Source organism: Harpia harpyja, chromosome 9 (genome assembly GCF_026419915.1).
Source record: "Harpia harpyja isolate bHarHar1 chromosome 9, bHarHar1 primary haplotype, whole genome shotgun sequence".
NCBI classification, from domain to species: Eukaryota; Metazoa; Chordata; class Aves; order Accipitriformes; family Accipitridae; genus Harpia; species Harpia harpyja.
Window position 1 is genome coordinate 21,602,488 of NC_068948.1, and position 19,408 is coordinate 21,621,895.

Sequence of the window (19,408 nt, forward strand, 5' to 3'; positions counted from 1 at the left end):
TCCCTGCTCAGGGATGCAGACCAGAGCATCCGAATGGTCCCTGAATGGTTTAGGTCCTCCTCTTGTTTCCAAGATCTTCTGTATTCCTGAAGGAAAGTAATAAAGTTTAACATATGTACCTAAAAGCAGGAGACAACTAAGGAAAAAAAATAAAATAAAAACAAACAAAAAACCAAACCCAAGACAAACAGAATCTTAACCATTTTGTTTAATGTTGTACAAAAAAAATTTGGTGAGTATTACAATGAAAAGTGATTAAAACACGGATATCACATTGCCATCCCACTACCTAAACAGTTGAAATTCACTTCTCTATTCATACAATAGAAAGTTTAGTGGCCCTCAGGAAAAGAATGACATTAAAAAAAATCCTTGCGTCACACGTATTCTTTTCTCTACATTTTAAAGCTGTGCTCACAGAGACGGCTTCTTCTATCAGACTCTTCAGGTATACAGGAATTCAGTTGTAAATAAAGTTGAACCTAAAATTAAAAGGATTATACCAAGTGAGGAATCTTCATTCTTTTTATTTAAGTGACATTTTTGAGTGAATAAGCAAATATTTTGTTTCTGCTTTTGATAAGCTTCCATCTGACAGAAGTGGTTTTTTTAAGACAGCTTTTCAGTATAGCAGGAAGCATCATTTTTAACAGCCAATCCTACACTAGCACTGCACAACAGTCTCTTAAGGTTGCAGAAGAACTAATTATTAACACTTCATCTCTTAAGAGAGCTTCATAGACATGAAAATACCAGCGACAGTTATGTTCCCCCAACAGCAACTCTTTCGCAGCCCTTCTGCTGTCAGGGCCAACCTTATATACTCCAAGGGTAACATATGGACGTATTCAACAGAAGAGCTAATTCTTCTCAACCAAGTTGCACAACAGCATTCACACAGTGAAAGCAAGCATCCATCTCAACTTCCAGATGTCCACCCTCTGGATGTGTCAGTTGCACTGGTACCAAACTGGCGTTTGGCTGCATAATAGCCAGTGTTTTGCTGGTACTCGGGAGAAAGTATCTGCTGTCTTTAGAGCAGGGGGAGGGGGGAAGCGTCCATAGCTACAACTGCCAAAATTGGGACTAGATAGAGGGAAAAAAAAACCCAGCACGATACAAGCCTGTTATAGGCAATACCAGTGCTGACATTCTGCTAACAGACTTTTTTCATCAAAGTAGGTGGATGACAAAACTACTTCCCTGAGTAACAGCTGACAGGCTGTGGGATGCCTGGCATTCCTGAACATTTGCTGAAGTAACAGAAACCAGTGAGACTAGTGAGCTCTAGAGACCCGAGGTACAAGCCATTTTCAGGTAAGAAAGCCAAAGAGTGTGTACATCAGGAAAAGGAAAGAAAAAATACAGCTGTCCCTACAGATACTTGTGTTGTAAGGATGCTACACGTTATAAGCTCTACTACACAGAGTCTGAAAAAACTCACCACATTTAATCAGCACAAAGCTGTGGTAACACGCACACCTAACTCAGTGCTTCAAACATGCATCTTGGCTTTTACTCTCACGCTGTCCCTAACGCTCACAAGAAGCTGTTCCTTAGCCTGTGCACAGCTCCATCCTCACGGTCCTTCACATCTTCCTTTGCTACAACTGCTAGATAGGACTTCGGTGCTAGCAAGTTGCAACCGGTGCCTCCAAATTGTCCATCGCATCTTGTCTGAGCTAGATTCTAAGCTCTTTGGGATAGCTGCAACCTTTTCAAGTTGGTTTCTGTGGTGCCTAGCCTTGCTCTGGTGTCCCACAGCAAACATGTTCCCAAGAACTATAATATAAATAAATTATAATATACCTGCTCAAAAGTTGAGGAAGGCTGGAAATAATGGGTCCATATCCTGGTGCATTGTCATAGAGCTCAAACAGTGGTGCAGCAACCAGCTTGTAATTTTTGGGGACTGCAAACAAAGCTAAAAGCAAATACAAGTTGATTCATCAAGAAAAACCACCACACATTCAGCCAAGGTATAACCACCCCACACGCACCTCAAAACAAGATCACTACATATAGCACTACAGCAGGTTTATTCCTTTTCTAGTGAAATAGGGGGTTCATACGCTGTACATATACTGACGCAGGAGCAGGAATGAGCATTTACTAGGAACTCATGTTCAAAGATCACCTACCTTCAAAAGTGCTATCAGCATTTAACTTTTTTAACAATCAACTACAAAGAACTGCAAGCACAGGAACACAAACTTGCCACCACATTTCCTTGCACAAAATGTAAGCATTTAGACATTGTTATAAATACAGTCCTTTGCTGCAAACAAACACTTACCCTTTTCTTGAAGCTGGACCAAGAAAAGCTTTTTGTGCTCTTTTGGTTTTGTAATATGAGCTGGGATATAGGGATACTGGAAGAAAAACAATAAAAATTGGTTGTACAGAGCTTTGAAAATATTGTGCAATCTTAAGTGCTACTTTATAAATTATCAAGCACTGTGCAAGCTTTCAACATGTCACATATTGTTCTTTCATGGCATCAAATAATGAAAACCACTTTTATAAGAAAGTACTCAGAAAGGAATGCTGTTGCTGTCACAGCTACTGACAGGATCTCAAGAGGCACCAATACTCATGAGCAGTTAAAACAACCCAACCAGACAGAAATGCATAACAGCAAACTGAGCAAGTATTTTCAGCGCTAGAAGAATTTAGAAACAGGGTAGCGAGACTATTTTATTCACAGGGCATCTGTTCCACATGCAGCAGTGCAAGAGTTTCCATTGTAGCTACAACAGGAATTTAAATGGTGTGTCTGGCTCAGCAAAGGACTGGAAGCTATTACATCCGGTGGTTTCTCATCCATCAGGATGGCTGTGAGGGAGATGGGAGTTTCCAGAGAAAAAAGTTTGTAGCTTCTCCTCAGCCACAGAAACAAGGTGAAATAGGTAAAAAAACAGAAAAGCTAATTGCTCATGCAGCAGGTACTCAAAAAGCCCAACTGGTAGGTTGAAGGCTTTTGGAAGAACAATCAGTACTTGACTAAAGATGATGAAAGTCAACACGAGTACTCACCTGTGGAGGTTCAAAGTTCGGTCTCCACCAGTTACCGATGCAGTCATCAATCACCCAGTCTTGCTGAACACCATCCTGACGACCCAGTATCTACCAAAAATCCAGTTACAGTCAAAACTCTGGCTAACCCAAGTCAATATTTTTAGAAAACATATACTGGAAACATGAAGACTGGCTGTGATAAGGGTCTGATGTAGTTCAGAACTGCTCTGGAACAGCTTTTAATAGAATTTTAGAGTATTTTTGTATAAAGTGACATGTTTTAGCAAAAGCCTCACCTGACAGGACAAGGACACTTTCGAGAGCATTTCAAATTCCATGCTGTGTTCAGTTGAACTGAGTCCCGCCAGACCAACAGGAAGAATGAAACGCATTGTTACACTACCTGACAGAATTACTTTAGGTTACTTGGAGAGCATGGAAGGTTAATTGGTGCATTGGGAAGACTATCTCAAAGGCAAGTCCTCATCGGCTGTGCACCGCAACATATTTTATTGCCCATCTGCACACCCACTTGCCTGAAGTCAGCCTAAAAGCAAAGCTGCAAATGAACACAGGACTTAAGCAGCAGGTAGGAGGTCAGCCACTAAACCACTCTGTCACACTCACGATGCAGATAAATGAGAACTTATGGCTTTATTTGTTAACTACCTGAGAACATCACAAAAGCATCAAAATAACAGAAGCGGTAAGGAGACTACTCTACTGCTTTGGCTTATTCTGTTAACTCTAAAATAATCCAACAGTCTGGTATAGCAACATAACAAAAGAAAACAGACCTCTGTCATTAAGCGTTTGAGCCCTTCTACCTCATCTTCTCCTGGATTGAGTTCACCACCAGGTCTGTTAAAATAATCAATGACGAAAGCTAAAGTTATGTTTTATTGCATTTACTGACTTTCACAGGTAAGTTTGGATGTTCTTCCAGGCAGGGAGCTACAAATTCACTCAAGGCCCTTAAGTCAGAATTTCCAAAGCTAACTTTGCTGAATTTGAAGACAGTAGGATAGCTTTCATCAAAACCGTGACTAAAATCGCTACTGTATGTCCCTTACAAAATAACTATTATACAAAGTACTTTAACTTCATCAGGACAAAGTATAACAATATACACAATAATAACTGGGACACTTAAAAGGTAAAGTTTTAACAACAATATAAAAGCACCAGAAGTTGAAGAAAGAGTTGTAGATACCGACCGTATTTGTTCTTATCTCAAAAACAGCACTCACTGAAGCACACAGGAAGCAGAAAATAAAACTCATGTGGGGAACCATCCTGCATTTGATGCAAGGTTAATGAAAAAAAACTAAAAACACATTTTCATCATTACAGAGTTTTGCAAAACTTTTAGAGTCTAGCCTATTTTGTGCACAAACATCCCCCAAATCAAAATGCCAAAAAAGAATCTGGATATAAAATTAGATTTCATGCACACAAAATTGACAACAAACAATATAAATGTTTAAAATGTAAGAGCAAGAACACAAGCAGGATAACTTGAGACAAGTCAAGCCCATCCAGTTTAAAAAAGAAAACAAGCACCACCACCATCACTACAACCATATGATCCAAACGCTAAAATTTCACTCTGGCAGTGATAACTATGAGATGAACTGAAGCAATTTTCTCAAATTTAGACGCCTACCTTTCTTGCTGTCCCCAGCTCACCCAGTAGTTTGTAAACAGGTATCATTCTACATTTACTGGGGTTTATTCTTTGAGCTCTACTTTACCATTTTTGCCGCCATAGCGTAAGCATATTTAAGCGTAACAGCTTTCACAATGCAAGTACAACACACTAACTACTGATAACGAGTTTTAAACAGGATTCTACCATAGTGATGCACCATAACTAAGGCTTCCAGTTGGTTCCAAACTAAGTCACACCACTCGTGAACAGAGTCAGACAAATGCACTTCAGATGAAAACGCCACCACTCGAAAAAGTTTTCCCAGACTAAGTCTTTGTGAGAAATGAATCACATTCAAAACATCAATCAGTTAGCCACACTTTAACCTCTAGCCTGCATGTTTAGTGGTCTGTGACAATAAAGTTAAACTAAAAGTTACATTCAAGAAACAGACACTTACAGCTTGAAAAAAGTTGTACCCAGCTGCAGTAACAGCACATGGGGCAGCCTATGCTCGTGTACAATCAGAACCCCTTCCACTGTCCGCCTCATGCCAATCTTGTCAAACTCTTCCCTCATGCGCTGAAACCGAGCTGCCACAGAACTGTCCTTCTCATACAAGGGTTCCTTTGTCCCAAATGTATAATTTGTCAGAGGATACCTATAAGGAGAAAAAAACCCAACGTTACTGCGTAACAAGAAATCTAAATTTAAATCACTATGACACAGCATCTACCCTGAGGCAGAACCTTCTGTGCTTGATGGAACAGTAACTGGGCTAGTGGTTCTTGTTTGAGACTTAGGGGGTCCCTATCACAGGAAGATCTGCACTATGATGCATACAAGCGCAGAAAGTCCTGCTGATCGACACGCTAGTATGGTGCTGATTCAAAAGAAGGAAAGAAGCCCAAAAGAACCAGCAGCGACTGTAGTTCAACAGCCACCCTCTTTGATCTCCACACTCCAGAGAAAAGACAGCTGAGGCTCAGAGAGGAGCTGGGAGAGGAACGGGAGAGAAAAGCTCTGCTGGGAAGGAAGCAAGCTGCACAGGACAGCGGTTTTGTTTTCTGCAGACATAATGAAGAGCCTGAGAACTAAACTGTTAGAAGTGGTTTTGTTTTGAAGTGGGAAATCAGACATCTGGATCACAGAAGAGGAGAAATGCTGACTGTCTAATTGCAGGGCTGGGAGCCTGGGGTAAGATCAAGAGTTTGAGCAGATCACTCTGTTGGGCTAGGTGCTAGACTTCTGCATTCTCTCATAACAGTACAGTGGAAACTTGGGAGATTTCTCCAGGTAAGAGGGACTGAAAAGAGTCAGAAAACAAAGGAAAGATTAGGCAAGAAATCGGTCAGTCCTAGAGGGCACAGAGGGCAACAGGAGAATGTTATTGTACAACAAAATCCAAGTAACAGAGAGATCTGATAGCACGAGGCCTGGAGAGAAGACAGAATCATCCGACTAAGTCAAAAAGGGAGAGGAAAATGGGTTCTGGGCAGAGCAGTAATGAGTTATCACCATGGTTTTATTGGCTTGTGACATACAGCAACTGAATTAACAGAATAAATGACTGATTTCATGGGGAACATTTTCCTTGAGATGCATCTTGTGTATTCTTTGCCCAATACTTAAGCATGTCAAACTTAAGTAGTATACACTCTTCCCCCCCTCAAATTCCTCGCCCCCCAAAGTACACAAGTGAACCAAAACAACCAGTTTCCTAACTGCAGATTCATTTATTAGCAAGCCCCCCCACTTTCACTTATAGCTTAGAACTATCTACATTTCTTTTGCCATTCATTTCCATTTTTAGATACACAAATAGCTTTATTAATAATCTACTGTGCTAACCCATACTAAGCTAAGGTGGGTGCATTAGTCTGTACATCTTACAAAATGCTTAGCCTATACTTCAAAAAAAACTTACTATGACAACACAAGCTCCCTGCTGAGTCTTTTCTTCAGAAACACTATAAAAATATTCCAATGTCTGAAGTTCATATTTGAACTTCCACAAGACTCTAACTGTGAATAAACTCAACTATACCAAAAAAATATGAGTCTGTGATTAATAGCTAAAATTTAATATTGACTGTTAAAGTTAACATTTGCTGTTTCTGCAACTTGACAGACGTACTTAGCAAAGAACACACCCAACAGAGTTTACTGGAAGAAACTAAAGTATATGACTTCCCACATAAAGTAAGTACATGTTTATTAGCAAATAGTTTGCATCTCTGACAGAAGTGAAGTTTTCTCCAGTACCAACCACTCCGAATTTAAATTACAATACCTGCACCAGACAATCAGCAAACACCAGGCATACCCAACCACATCCTACTGACTACACAGGGTCAGCCCAAATCCCATCCAGGCCAACGGCCTGTCTCTCTCTCTCTGCCACCAAAGGCAGACACCTGTGAAAGCGCATACAAGAAGAAAAGCGTAAGCAATGTTCACCGTGTCTGAATACTCCCTTTCTGTGTTACTTGGGGTTCACACTCTTCCCGAGTCAGACGCTGTTTCCATATACTAAAACATATATACTAACTGCCGCACATTCCCGATCACTGGCAAGCTTTCAGTACCCACAACATCCTACAGTGTGGCGTTTCACAGCTTAACAGCACGCCCTCGGGGGGGGGGGGGGGGGGGGGGGGGAAGCGGGCAGACCCCTCGCCGGCAACCGGGCTCTCCCGCCGCTTTCCCCTCAGCCTCCCGGCCGGCGGAGGACCAGGGCCCCAGACGACCTTTGCACGGCGGGTGCTGAGGTAAAAACCTCCGGCGGGCTGCCCAAGGGCGGCTCCAGGGGTGCTGCCGGAGCAGGGAAGAGCTCGCTAGCGGGACGGGAGGGAACGGGGCGGGGGCAGGGCCCGGGCCCGGGCCCGGACAGGCCCGAGGCGGCGCTCACAGGTTGATGGTCCTCTCCAACGTGAGCGGCTTCGTCTGCTGGATGTATTTGTTCCCGAACTGGTTCACCCCGCGGGGCCAGCCGGTCTGCGAACGATTGGGCGGCACCACGGACATGGCGGCGCGGCAGCAAAGGAGCGCTCAGTGCTCAGCGGCTGGAACGGCGTCCGCCATTAACCTCCCCGCCAGGCCGCACACCCTCCGCGCGCCGCCTCGCCGGAACCGCCGCCGCCGCACTTCCGGCACCACCATAGAGACAAACCACCCTACCCTCCCTGCCGTGAGCGCCTCTCACTGGCACTTTGTGGCCGCGCTCCGCCCTTCCCCCTATCCCTCATTGGCCAGCTGAGCGCAGCTCCGCCCCCGCGCGATCCGATTGGCCCGGCGGGCGGCGCGGGGACCGCTGGGAGCTGTAGTCCGGCGGTGGTTGCCGGAGAGGCGCGCGATGGGCGCCAAGCGGCGCGGGGCCGCGGCCGCGGCGGGGCCGAAGCGCGGGAAACGGGAGGCGCGCGCCGAGCTCTGCGCCGCCCTCAGGGACGCGGCGCTGCGGGAGCGGGCGGCGGCGGCCTGGGGCCGCGGGGAGCCGCTCTGCCACGGTACGGCACCCCTCCACCCCCGGCCCGCGCGGCGGCGGGCCCCCGCCTTCCCTCGCCAGCGGTCTTTCCCTTGCAGAGGCGGCGGCGGTGGAACCGGCCCCGTTCCGGCACGGCGTCATCCCCGGCTTCCTGGCGGGCCCGGCCTTCGCGGAGGCGCTGCGCGACGAGCTGCTGGGCCTCGGCTTCCGTCGGCGGAGCAACGACCTCCTCTCGCTGCGGCAGGTGGGCGCCGGGCCGGGCCGGGCCGCCCCGAGCCGGTCCCCGCCGCCCTAACCCCCGTCCCTTCTTCTCTTCCATGGGCCGCCGCAGTCCGAGGAGCTGGGGGGAAGGCCGGAGCCCCACGTCGCCGCGCTGAGGTAAAGCGCCGACTCGGGGAGCGGGGGGAAAAGCCCTGGCTGGCTTCCCTAGGAAGGCGAGGGGCCGCGGGGTGGGCCGGGCGGTGCCCGGCCGCCGTCTGCCGCGGCGGCGGGGACGGAAACCGGCCCTGAAGAGCCCAACCGGTGTAGGCGGCGGCCCCGAAGTCGGTTAACCGGCTTTCTCTGAGCGGCGCAAGCCGATGCGGCCCTCGTGTATCTGTCACTTCTGAAACGCTCGCCTGCTGCCCTTACAGCGGAGTTCACACTCGCCGCTGGTTATTGTCAGCGGTGTTGTAAATGCTGTGCTGTTTTCCTGGCCAGCTCCTGCGCGGTTCTACGGCAGTATGGTGTCTCTGGCAGGAACAGAACCTCTAAGCATTTAAGTAGTTGGAAGGGAGATAATAAACTATGGTGATATGTTTTATAACTCCGGAGGACACTTACCTTGTGCTTGTCTTCTCAGGCATGCTCTGTGTGAAGAATTCCGAGCATGGCTTTCTGCTGTGACCCAGATTGAGCTGGAACCAACTATTGACATCTCCTGTGCTAAATATGAATATACAGGTCAGTCTATAAGCAAACCTTTCCCTAAAGCTTCTGTGGGTGTGTAGGAAAGTATGTCTACAGAATACCTAATTACATAACCCACCACAGCCCCTTTCTAGTTCCAGAGGGTCCTAGAAGCTATCAGCAGCAAATCAGAGTCTCAGAAAATGAAGTACAGATTATGGAAAAAGCGTTGCTGTAGTTCCGCTGCTGATGGCTTTAACTGGGCCTGGTGCTGTTGCAAGCCCCCACCTTTTCAGAGATGTTCAGCCCATGTTTGCATGCCTGCTTCCATGCAAAAGGGTGACGTGTTCAGCTTCCTACTGCTACCATTGAGTTTGTGAAGTCTGATGCTAAAACGTCACCTTGGTGAGTCCAGGTTACAACTGCACCTACCCTTTTAGTCGTGAAAAATCACTGTAGGAAGGGGGAAAATTTTACTGCTGTCAGCTCTGCTTTTAAAAAGTCTTTTACACAACCAGTTGTCAGTCCAGCTTTTCTGTTCCCAGGGCTCCCCCTCCTCTCTATTCCAGCAACAAACCTACTCAAAGGGCAGCTCTGTATTTAAAAGAGCTTGAATCATTAAGGCGGGAGTTTCTGTCCACTGTGCCCAGTGGCAGCCAAGGAAGGGTGGATGACAATTTAGAACTGCCTGTACCTTCAGAGTGGGCTGATCCGCCAATTGCAGTGCGATCCCAGAGAAGTTAATCTTGCAAATCTTGGGCTGGTGATGCTGACAAGTGAAAATGCAATTCTTGGAAAGGGCGTGTTTTTTCTTGTTGTATCCTTGCGGGGACAAAGCTGGGAAGCAGCCATTGGAATGAATCATGCATGTACTGGAAAGACGCTACTGCAGCAAAACGTGTGTAATTGCAGATGTCTTGCTGTGCCATGACGATGAGCTGGAAGGTCGGAGAATTGCTTTCATCCTGTACCTCGTCCCACCCTGGGAGAAAAGCAACGGGGGAACACTGGACCTGTATAGTACAGATGGTAGGAGCTCGGAGCTCAGCCCGAGATGGCTGAAAAAGATGAAGCTTTTGCACCCCTTGCAGCAACTCTCTCCTCAAAAAATACAAGGAAGATAAAGAGTTTCTCCTTAGTCCAGAGAAGCTGATGTATATGTAAAACTTGCACCTTAGAGATGGCTTGTAGCAGTCAGTCTTTGCAGACAATGCTAATGGGCAACAGTAGAGAAAAAGGAGAAGCTAAAGAAGAGGGGAATCTTATTTTTTTTTCCCCACTTTTTTGCAAGGGCCAAGAGTGGAGGCAGGATGGACGCAATGGCAGTAACTGTGCTTGGAACTCTAAAGCAATGGAGATAACTTTCCTTTCCAGCAACAAAAGTTCACTGATTCCTCAACAAGCCCTTGCTCTGAGCTCCAGCCCTTATACCCAGGTCTCTCGCCAGTCACAATGTCATGAAGTCAGAGAGAAACAGCAGTTTCTAGTGAGTTCCCATTCATATCTTAACCAGAGTATGTTTTCTTCCTCCTCAGAACACTTTCAGCCACAGCAAATTGTCAAGTCATTAGTGCCTTCGTGGAACACGCTGGTTTTCTTTGAAGTGTCTCCAGTCTCCTTCCACCAGGCAAGAAGCTGTCTCTTGTTCATTTTTTGATTCTCATTGTTGTGGTTATTCATTCCCTGTGTTATTACAGTCCTGATGGAGAGGGAGAAGGGAAAGGGAGAAGTGTAGGTAGAGTGGATGGATACTCATGCTAAGTGCTGTATGTAAAAGGCAGGGCTTCAAGGACTTTAAGGAGGACAAGAACTGACAAAGCCAACTTTAAACTGTCAGTCTAGCTTCATCATCCTGGGGGAAGAAAAATTTCCATTTCTACTTTGTGTTGCTATCCTGGCAGGCCACTGCTGTGGATTTGGCTGTGGTGATAACAGATTTTTTTTGTTTGTTTGCTCGTTTTAAACTAGCTCACGTTTTTCATGCGGATGCCATTACTTTGCTCCAGAAGAGCTCCTCACCTTGCCGATAGGGCACTATGCGGCTTTACCCCCTCGGTAACATAGATGTAGCACGGTACCCTACAGCAGAAATGCCGATATGGTTAAGTAGCACTTTGTGGCACTTATCAGGAAGATGGCTGGAAACAGGATGAACAATCTGTGGAACCACATGATACAAACACCTGACTGAAATCTGAAACTCCTGTATATTTGAGAATACCGCAGACTGTAACAAACAGGGCCAAAGAGCAGAAGGTTGGAGAGGAAGAAGATCAGTGATGTAGGTTGGGCATGTCCTCACCTAGACTGCTTAGGGTTTTATTTTTGTGTCATTTATGTCTTAGAATTAATTAACAGAAGCATCTACTTGGTCACTGCCCTATTTGTTTTCAGGTAGCGATTTAATCTTGTCATAAAAATCCATGTTCCAGTTAGCCTTGTGACTCTCTCCTACTGACCTAAACTTAATCCCACGCATTAGCGCTATTCAGAGTTCTGTGTACTGTCTCTGATACTGTTAACGCAGGCAATAAACTCAGCTTAAATAATAAACTTGTTTTTAAAATAAGCATTAAGCTTAACTGGGAGTGCTGTGAATTAAAGCCTCCCAGATCTGGACCTCACTAGTTGTGCCGAGAGTATCTGCTGAACCACTGAATCATTTCTTTGACCCTTTCATCAGTAAAGCGTGGAGCCTGCAAATTACCGTTAGAGGACTGTGTAAGGGTCAGACTGATATGAAGCCTTCACAGCACATGGCAGCCTTAAAGCCCTCTCAGACATTGTGCAAAGAGCATTTAGTCAGTACTTCCTAGTAGATCTTCAGGTTTTGGGCTTCATGTGTACACTTGTCGGGAGATAACAAAGCTGTGGGTGTTTGCTGAGCAGAGCAGGTCCGTGACCTTTGAGTGGCAGGCAGTTTTCTGGTTTCCATTTCCCAAGTGATTTAGGATTCAGTAGCCATTCTAAATAACCTAGAACACCTCTAAGTCATGCGAGAAAAGGGCCAGTACAGCTCTGTAACAATCAATAAAAGCCAAAACCTGTTCGGAACAGACTGTCTTTCTTCCTCCTGTTCCATCAGACTGTTCAAAAAAACAAAACAAACAAAAAACCCCTAGTGCAAAGTCTTTATGTGCTATTCAAAAATTGACAGTTTGTGGCTAGCAACAAGTCATAAGGGGATGGCTTTCTCTTCACGCTGCTGTTACAGTACAGCACCCTAGAATGTGAAATTGTTCAATTTAGCCCAGTTTACCTAGGTGTGCGATTTGATGAAATCAAGATTTAATGGTGGCCATCACTGTGTGAAAACCAAGGGTTTCCACAGACCAGGTTAAATGCCAGGACAGAGGGGTTGCTCTTAGTCTGACAGATAGGTAGACCTTTAATCCAGAGCCAAAAGCATCAGGCGAATGCCCTTCATGATAGCTTGTATTACAGCACTTCTTCAAAATTAAAAGACAAAAAAGTAGACCGATACAGTCTGCTGTGGCCCACAAATATTCAGTGTTTTCCAGATTAAGCTGTGACAGCTAATTTTTGCAGCCTATGATAGCTGGTTCTTCAACAGAGCAAATGGTAGAAAACTAAAATACCCTCACTTGTGGTAACAGAATGACTCAAAGCTCTCAGAGAGGGGGAATGGATTCTGCTGGGAGCTTGGAGTAAAAGCTTGGCCTGGGATTCTGTAACCTACAATGAACTTGAGCACTGAAGTTTGCTTTAAGCCCTCATTCTATAAACCAAGAATAATCCAGCCTGGTCTAGCCCTTGTCTGACTTCTCTGTGTATCCAGTAGGCTCTTTGGAGTCAGGTCCATCTCCTTTGATGAGTCTACATGGTGCCTGTTACAGCTGGTCCTTAAATGTTTTGTAGTCTGAACAGTAACATGCTGCTCAACATTGTTCCAGGTGTCAGAAGTTTTGTCTGAGGAGAAGTGCCGCTTGTCAGTGAGCGGCTGGTTTCATGGCCCATCAATAGTCAGACCTGCACGCCACATTGAAGCTCCTTTACCCAGGAGCCCACACATACCCTATGATGTGAGTAACAAGCCTAGATCTCCTTATCTCCATTTCTATTTCTTTCATGTCCCTAGAATAGCTGCTAGTGGATGCACTGATGCTTGGGGATGCTTTAATCTTTAACTTATCCCATTCTCTTTTTTTGTTTCCTGTCCATAATTCTTAGCCTGTTTCTTTCTTGCATATCATGTATATCTTTCTTGACTCCGTACATTTTGCATACCTACAATAGTGCAGGCAATGCAGCAAATACTCATGGTGCAATTAAAAAAAAAAAAAAACAATGGAGTGTGTGTGGGGCGGAATCCAGCCCTGTGGCCAGCTGGGTAAGGGGGAATTGGGGAATCGTTTTTACTTTTGCAAATTCAGCATTCAAGTCCATTTCCCTTCCAGCATGAAATCTTGTATGAGTGGATCAATCTAGTTTATTTGGACATGGACTCCCAAGCTCAAATCCAGGAGGAGTTTGAGGAGCGATCAGAAATTCTCCTGAAAGATTTTCTTAAGGTGAGCCCAGTGGTTCAATCTGATGTGGTCTGCTAGAACAAGTCACAGGGCTGGTAGGTACCACATGTCATGCAGACTGGGAAAGGGCTTGCTTGTTCAGCTGTCAGCTAAAACACCTTCTAGTTTCTCTCCCTAAAGGTGAATGGACCAGATGACCTCCAGAGGTCCCTTCCAACCTCAACCATTCTGTGATTCTGTGGGTGGATCCCCTTTGCCTGCCTGTACACTGCTGCATAGGGACTCATCAAAAATGACAAAATTTGCTTCAACATTCTTGTTTCGTACAAGCAGCAAAGCAGAAGGATGGAAACGTGTCATCCTACCTGCTTCATAGCCTTGTGACCAGAGTGTCCTTCTCCTGTCCCTCAGCCTCTCGCAGCACTTGGGGAACTCAGCCTGTGTGTGAAATAAATGACCCATAATAGTTTTGTCTTACTGGAAAGGCCTTGCTTCTCAAGGCTGATTGACCTCTGGTTTACTGGGCATCCCCATCTCAGTGAAATTGCATTCCCACCCAGCAGACAATCAAGTAGCATCTGATACCTGTCGGTCACTGGCATTGAAAAGACATGATGCCCACCCAGGCTATGCCCCTCAATTCAGCAGTCCTTAGGCACTCAAAACAAGTGAGAAAAAAAATTAGAGTAGACAATGGCTGCTTCTAGCACACCAAGGGAGATGAGGGAGCTACATGTTAAAGTTTCTGCACTATCTTTCTCTCCTAGAAAGAGAAATACCAACTACTATGTGAAACTTTGGAGAACAAAGACATCCAGTGGAGTAGCCGGGGGCCTGCCAATAAAAGGTGGGCAATGACAGTGTCCTGCACCTATTGATCAGGCCAAGCAGGAACTGCCATGAGGCTGCACTGGTTGACGCTGCCCCCATGGACGCGGTCCCTGTTGGTTCTCCACTGCTGATACCTCTGCTGTCTTTCAGACTCTATGAGACGGCAGAGGAAGACAGCCTCCCTGACATCCTGAAGAAATTCCTGCAGTTCTTACGCTCCGAGGCCTTGTTTTTACTGCTTTCCAACTTCACTGGCCTAAAGCTGCACTTCCTAGCTCCCTCTGATGAGGATGAAGATGCTGGGGAAGGAAGAGCAGCAGATACCACTGGGCACAGCAGTCCCAAACCTGAGCAGGAAGAGCCTGAACAACGTGCTGATAGCACTCCACATCAGTCAGATCAGCCTGCCAACATCCCTGAAGCACAAGACAGCGAGATGCAGAACAGTAAGTAGAACAGCAGCAGTGTGAAAGGACTTGAGCAAAATCCTGATGTTAAGGGTGTCGGCAGCAGAATTCCCAATGATTTTCATGGAACTAGCATTTCACCTTGTACTGCAGCCAGCACAAGGCACCAGCACAAGCATGGGACTTGAAGCATGTCAGATTGGGTATCCAAAGTAAGTGACCATCACAAAAGAATTTGGACTAAATTAATGACTAACTTGAAGATACCGCTTTGAGCAGACCTAAGTCTTAAGGGTGGGACTTCTGTAGGAGTTACGGCATGAGTGAGGAGGGGGGGTGTTAATTAATTGCCCAATAATCTGTTGCCAATAGTTACATGGTTTCTACATCCACATACTCCTGCTTCATATAAAGTAGATTCTCATATGAGATACCAAATCAAAAAGGAAAAAAGTGAACAGATCAGAAGATAATTTCAGAATTAGAAAACTGATACCTAAAACTAGGATTTAATCTTTCAGAAAATGCTGCCAGCCTAAATAACCACTTCATTGTCAGCCATGAGATATCATTGCTATCAAAGATTAGATTAATTTTGGATTTGTGAATTGGTGCTGTTTATTTAAAACAGTGGCTTTGAAGTTTAAGGGTAGAATTTTTGAAAATGCTTGTCTTGCATGGGGTCAGGCAAGTTAGTGGACACTGAAATAAAAGGTAATAAAAAACAAGTCCTACTGAAAATCCCACCAGAACACTTACTTGGTACAAAGGCCTTGTTTTTCTGATTTCCACAGCTAGTCATTTTACCTCTCCTATCTGCCATGTTCCTGCTGTGTGATTTTAAATTCACATGAGGAGGGCATAGTTTGGGGCTGTATGGATTGAAAACTGAGATAGAGGCATGAGAAAAGAAAGGCTTTCCCAAATTCTGACATACCTCCTGGGATGGCACATGAAGAGTGAGTTCAGAGCAATATCCTTCTTCACTGAAGTTTCTGGTAGTTTCAGGGTACTTCCAGAGCAGATAGGTTGCTGGATTTTTCAGGTTTGGAGCTCTACAGTAAATCCAGGGATGGGGGGAAAAAAATAAAAAAGGAAGAACTGGTTAAACCAAAGTATATCATAGCTTGGCCCCACTCCTCCACATTATTCAAAGTATGTAACTTAGAGTCACCTCTAGAAAAGAAGTTAACATGAGATCTGTGGTTTTACTTTTTCTTCCCTTTACACTTTGCCGGGCCTGGCAAAGACAGTCTTACAGTGGCATGGCAGTGCAGGGGTTTGTCCCCTACATGCCTTCAGCTCAGCAGGCGTTGGCTATTGTACAACTTCATTGCTTTCCCTGGCTTGTTTGTTCCCTCTCCTAGGCTCAGATACCCCTGTGTGTGCAGGGGAGCTGAGGCGCTGGACCCACAGGCACTATACTCTAGTCCATGACACTTGGGCAACAGAATTTGCTCTCGACCTGCTCTTCTTCTGTGGCTGTGAGGGTAAGTGGACAAAAGAGAGATGTCAGACTCTCCTTACAAGGTTTGTCTAAAGGAAGGACTTCTGAATTCTCAGCAGTGCTACAGTAGCCAAAATTTCCCTGCTTTTTCCTGCACAGAAGGGCTTTGTAGACTTTATCCTACTCCTCGCTTCTGCGTAAGCCCTGGTTTCAGTAGTCCTTACACAAAGACTTGGGAGTGTGGCCTTGGGATCAGCTTTGACCTCTCCTGCTGGAGCCAGGAGGTGGCGCTTGGGCAGAAGGAAAGGCTGCATCCCCCGGACCTTTCCTCTCACTAAGCAGTGGCTACGGGCATGGTGGAGGGTCAAGTGGCCAGAATACCCACTAAAGTGTTCCGTTTCACCCCTTTTCTCATTAAAATTATCACTGCGCCTCCAATTCACAAACCCCAGGGTTTTCAAAAGTTACTTTAGGCATGTCTAGGCATTTTCAGTTGATTGCTAGTTAGATAGTGGTGAAAGCAAAAACCTAAACATAAGCATTTTGGACCAGCTGAGCCCAGAATGCACAGCTGAAACCACCTGGCACATGCTAGTAATTATACTGAAAGCCTTTTGCATATCTGCTAAGGCAAAACTGTTCTACATGTGAGGAGCAGAGAGCCAAGCAACCTTAAATGGCCCGTCTGTGGTAAAAGGCAAATCCAGTACATTTGCTTCAAGTTGTTTTTGATTTGAAATTAAAAAAAAAAAAAAAATCGACTGGCAGGAGGTAAACTGGGGATCGTCCTGTATCTGGTAACTGGGGTGGAAAAACGGCATTTCCAGGAAGGCTGTATGGAGCCTGGGCAGTGTTGAACTTTCTAAGAACCTTTCTTTTCTATTTTAAGACTGGGATCCAGAATATGGTGGCTTTACTTCCTACATCGCTAAAGGTGAAGATGAAGAGGTAAGGACCTCAGTTGCTAGCTGCAAATTAGATAAAAGTGTTTAGGGTGGAGAGGCATAATTGCACTTTGTCGTAATGCTAACATAATCCTGAGGGTGCTTGGTATCGCACTGGAGCCTTCCTGCCTGAATTACTGCTCATGGGCGTAGCTCTGGCTTCAGCTTCAAGAGGCTAGCGTTCACCATAAAGCTTAAGACTCAGGCTCTCACGGTGCTGATGCCATCTGCACCTGGTGGCATTTGGGAAGCCTCAGAGGGGCACAAGGCTGTAGCAGAGAGGATGCTTTTCCAGGGAAGTGCTGTTTACTAGGGTCACATTCAGTATCAGTACTAGTGGGAGTGGTGAGCAGTCATACTAATAAGACAACCAGAATCCCTTCAAATGAATGTTGCTGTCTAATAAATGCTTTAGGTTAAGGGATATTAAAAATGAAAATAGTGACATCATTCATTTTCTAACACCAGACCTTTGTTCTGACTAGCTTTTGAAACCGTTTTGTTTGTTTCTTCCTTGGAATGATATCAAAGCCATTTTTGTGAAACTAATTTCCTCCCTTACTTTTGTGTCTTCTAGCTGTTGACAGTGAATCCAGAGAACAACTGCTTGGCCTTAGTTTATAGAGACAAAGAAACTATGAAGTTTGTGAAATACATCAATCATCATAGCTTGGCACGCCTGAAAAAGCATCCAAACAGAACAGGATTTTGGGATTTTTCCTTTGTCTATTACGAGTGATAGTGCAGAGTGTGACCATCGTCACACAGAAAATGGTGGTGGGTGCAGGGCAGGTTTCTATCCACACGTTCAGCTGAGGCCCGTCTAAGCCCAGATAAACTTTGCCACTGCTAACTTCACCACACTGTATACAAGCTGTACCCTATCACGTGGGGTCCAGGTGACTTTTTTAACTGTACAAATGGAAATCCAGTCTTCTGAGTGCATTGTACCACACACTCTGGACTGCTTTTAACGCTACGCAGAGGGGGTCATTGTCACACAATTGAGAGCTGCTCTGTCAGCTTTCCAGCTGTTCTCTCATGGAAATAGCACACAGGGTGAAAATTATAACCGTGCATTGCCCCAAGCTGATGACTGACTTTTATTAAAGAAAAAAAAAAAAAAAGGAAGTGGGTCAGTTAAATGCTTCAAACTCTGGTTGGGCAAGTTTTGTTACAAAATGCCCAAGACATTTTCTGGGCCTTAACTGCGTTGACTGTTTGTAGAAATAAAGGAGCTGCCATGGGAAATAAGAGGTTTTTCCAGCTGCACAACTCTGTGGAGTTGGGAAGGAAGATGGTGAGGCTATAAAGCTGCTGGCGTTGAGAAGGACGTGGTGCTGTAACAAGGAGCAGGACTTTATTATGCTAAATGCTGGGCAGACAGACCCAGATGCAGCCCTTTCTCCAAAGAATTTACAAGCTAAAGAGATGAGAGAAGAGACCTGCTCCTGCGTTTGTGAGTACATGGATGGATGGCTGCTTCAGGTGTGAAAGGGTTGTGCCTCCAGCCTCAGAAAAGGGGCGGTGGGCTGGTAGCAGGAAGGTGGTAACTCACCTCTTCCTGGCTTGTCATCCACAGGCAGCAGGAGGGTCGCTGACAGCATGGCCTCACATCATGTTAATTTTGTCCTGGGGTCTGCGGGGCTCCAACGTGGCTTCTGTCACTGGAGATCAGCTCGGGTCTTTCCAGCTAGCAGATAGCCAGGTCTTGTGGTAAACAGTACAAGAATGGCAGTGGTCTTGGTGCAATACACCCCCCCGCACACGCCTTCAGTACGGTTTGCCTGCCCCACATTCACTGCAAGCAGGACTGCCCGACTGTCACCACTGAGGTGTCCACCCCACCAAGAGGTGCTGTTGCAGAGCTGTGCTCGTTGCTTCAGGAGGCAGCCAGACTGCAGAACACCCTGCTGGAGGCTCAGCCCTGGCCTGCATGTGCTTGCCTGAAACTTTTTTTTGGCAATCAAGAGAGACAGGTGCACTGTCACCTCATCCAAGTCAGACAGCGCAGGCCGTGGACTTGCAGTGAGGTGGGGAGAGTGTGCACACTTCATTCCTCCTGCTTCTCCTGGGTTGGGAGAGGGTAGATACGCATTAGTCTGCTGCTTCTCCAGTTCCAGGCCTGTTGTTGAAGACCACCACGGCAATGTAAGACCACAGCTGGCAGCGGAGGAGCAGTAAGCTCAAAGCAAGGCTAGCTGTGTTGGCACATGCGTACTCTGCACCCTTCACAGAGTGGGACATC

General features: G+C 45.8%; 2 protein-coding genes across 2 annotated transcripts; one reads left to right on the forward strand and one right to left on the reverse strand.

Annotated features, from left to right (window-relative positions):
* Positions 1-190: 190 nt before the first annotated feature.
* Positions 191-7,799, reverse strand: NUDT21 (nudix hydrolase 21). Its single transcript, XM_052797029.1, has 7 exons — positions 7,581-7,799; positions 5,130-5,330; positions 3,816-3,879; positions 3,037-3,126; positions 2,297-2,372; positions 1,810-1,924; positions 191-482 (listed from the first exon to the last, which is right to left on the reverse strand). Exons 1-7 carry the CDS (start codon positions 7,694-7,696, stop codon positions 461-463), a joined length of 684 nt encoding a protein of 227 aa, XP_052652989.1. The 5' UTR covers positions 7,697-7,799; the 3' UTR covers positions 191-460.
* Positions 7,800-7,986: 187 nt separating this feature from the next.
* OGFOD1 (2-oxoglutarate and iron dependent oxygenase domain containing 1) lies at positions 7,987-18,217 on the forward strand. Its single transcript, XM_052795738.1, has 13 exons — positions 7,987-8,175; positions 8,252-8,397; positions 8,485-8,531; positions 8,995-9,095; positions 9,954-10,070; positions 10,577-10,668; positions 12,956-13,084; positions 13,460-13,573; positions 14,299-14,378; positions 14,513-14,808; positions 16,137-16,259; positions 17,106-17,164; positions 17,738-18,217. The coding sequence occupies exons 1-13, from the start codon at positions 8,025-8,027 to the stop codon at positions 17,897-17,899; spliced, it is 1,617 nt and encodes a 538-aa protein (XP_052651698.1). The 5' UTR covers positions 7,987-8,024; the 3' UTR covers positions 17,900-18,217.
* The last annotated feature ends 1,191 nt before the right edge of the window (positions 18,218-19,408 follow it).

Bases quoted from the DNA above. Each gene is read 5' to 3' on its own strand.
- NUDT21 (XM_052797029.1), bottom strand. From the start codon at position 7,696: ATGTCCGTGGTGCCGCCCAATCGTTCGCAGACCGGCTGGCCCCGCGGG. The intron at 3,127-3,815 runs GTCTGTTTTCTT...GATTTTTGGTAG, and splicing joins TCAAACGCTTAATGACAGAG to ATACTGGGTCGTCAGGATGG. The intron at 1,925-2,296 runs GTAAGTGTTTGT...ATTTGCTTTTAG, and splicing joins GGTCCAGCTTCAAGAAAAGG to CTTTGTTTGCAGTCCCCAAA.
- OGFOD1 (XM_052795738.1), top strand. From the start codon at position 8,025: ATGGGCGCCAAGCGGCGCGGGGCCGCGGCCGCGGCGGGGCCGAAGCGC. The intron at 8,398-8,484 runs GTGGGCGCCGGG...GGGCCGCCGCAG, and splicing joins ACCTCCTCTCGCTGCGGCAG to TCCGAGGAGCTGGGGGGAAG. The intron at 10,669-12,955 runs GCAAGAAGCTGT...ACATTGTTCCAG, and splicing joins CTCCAGTCTCCTTCCACCAG to GTGTCAGAAGTTTTGTCTGA.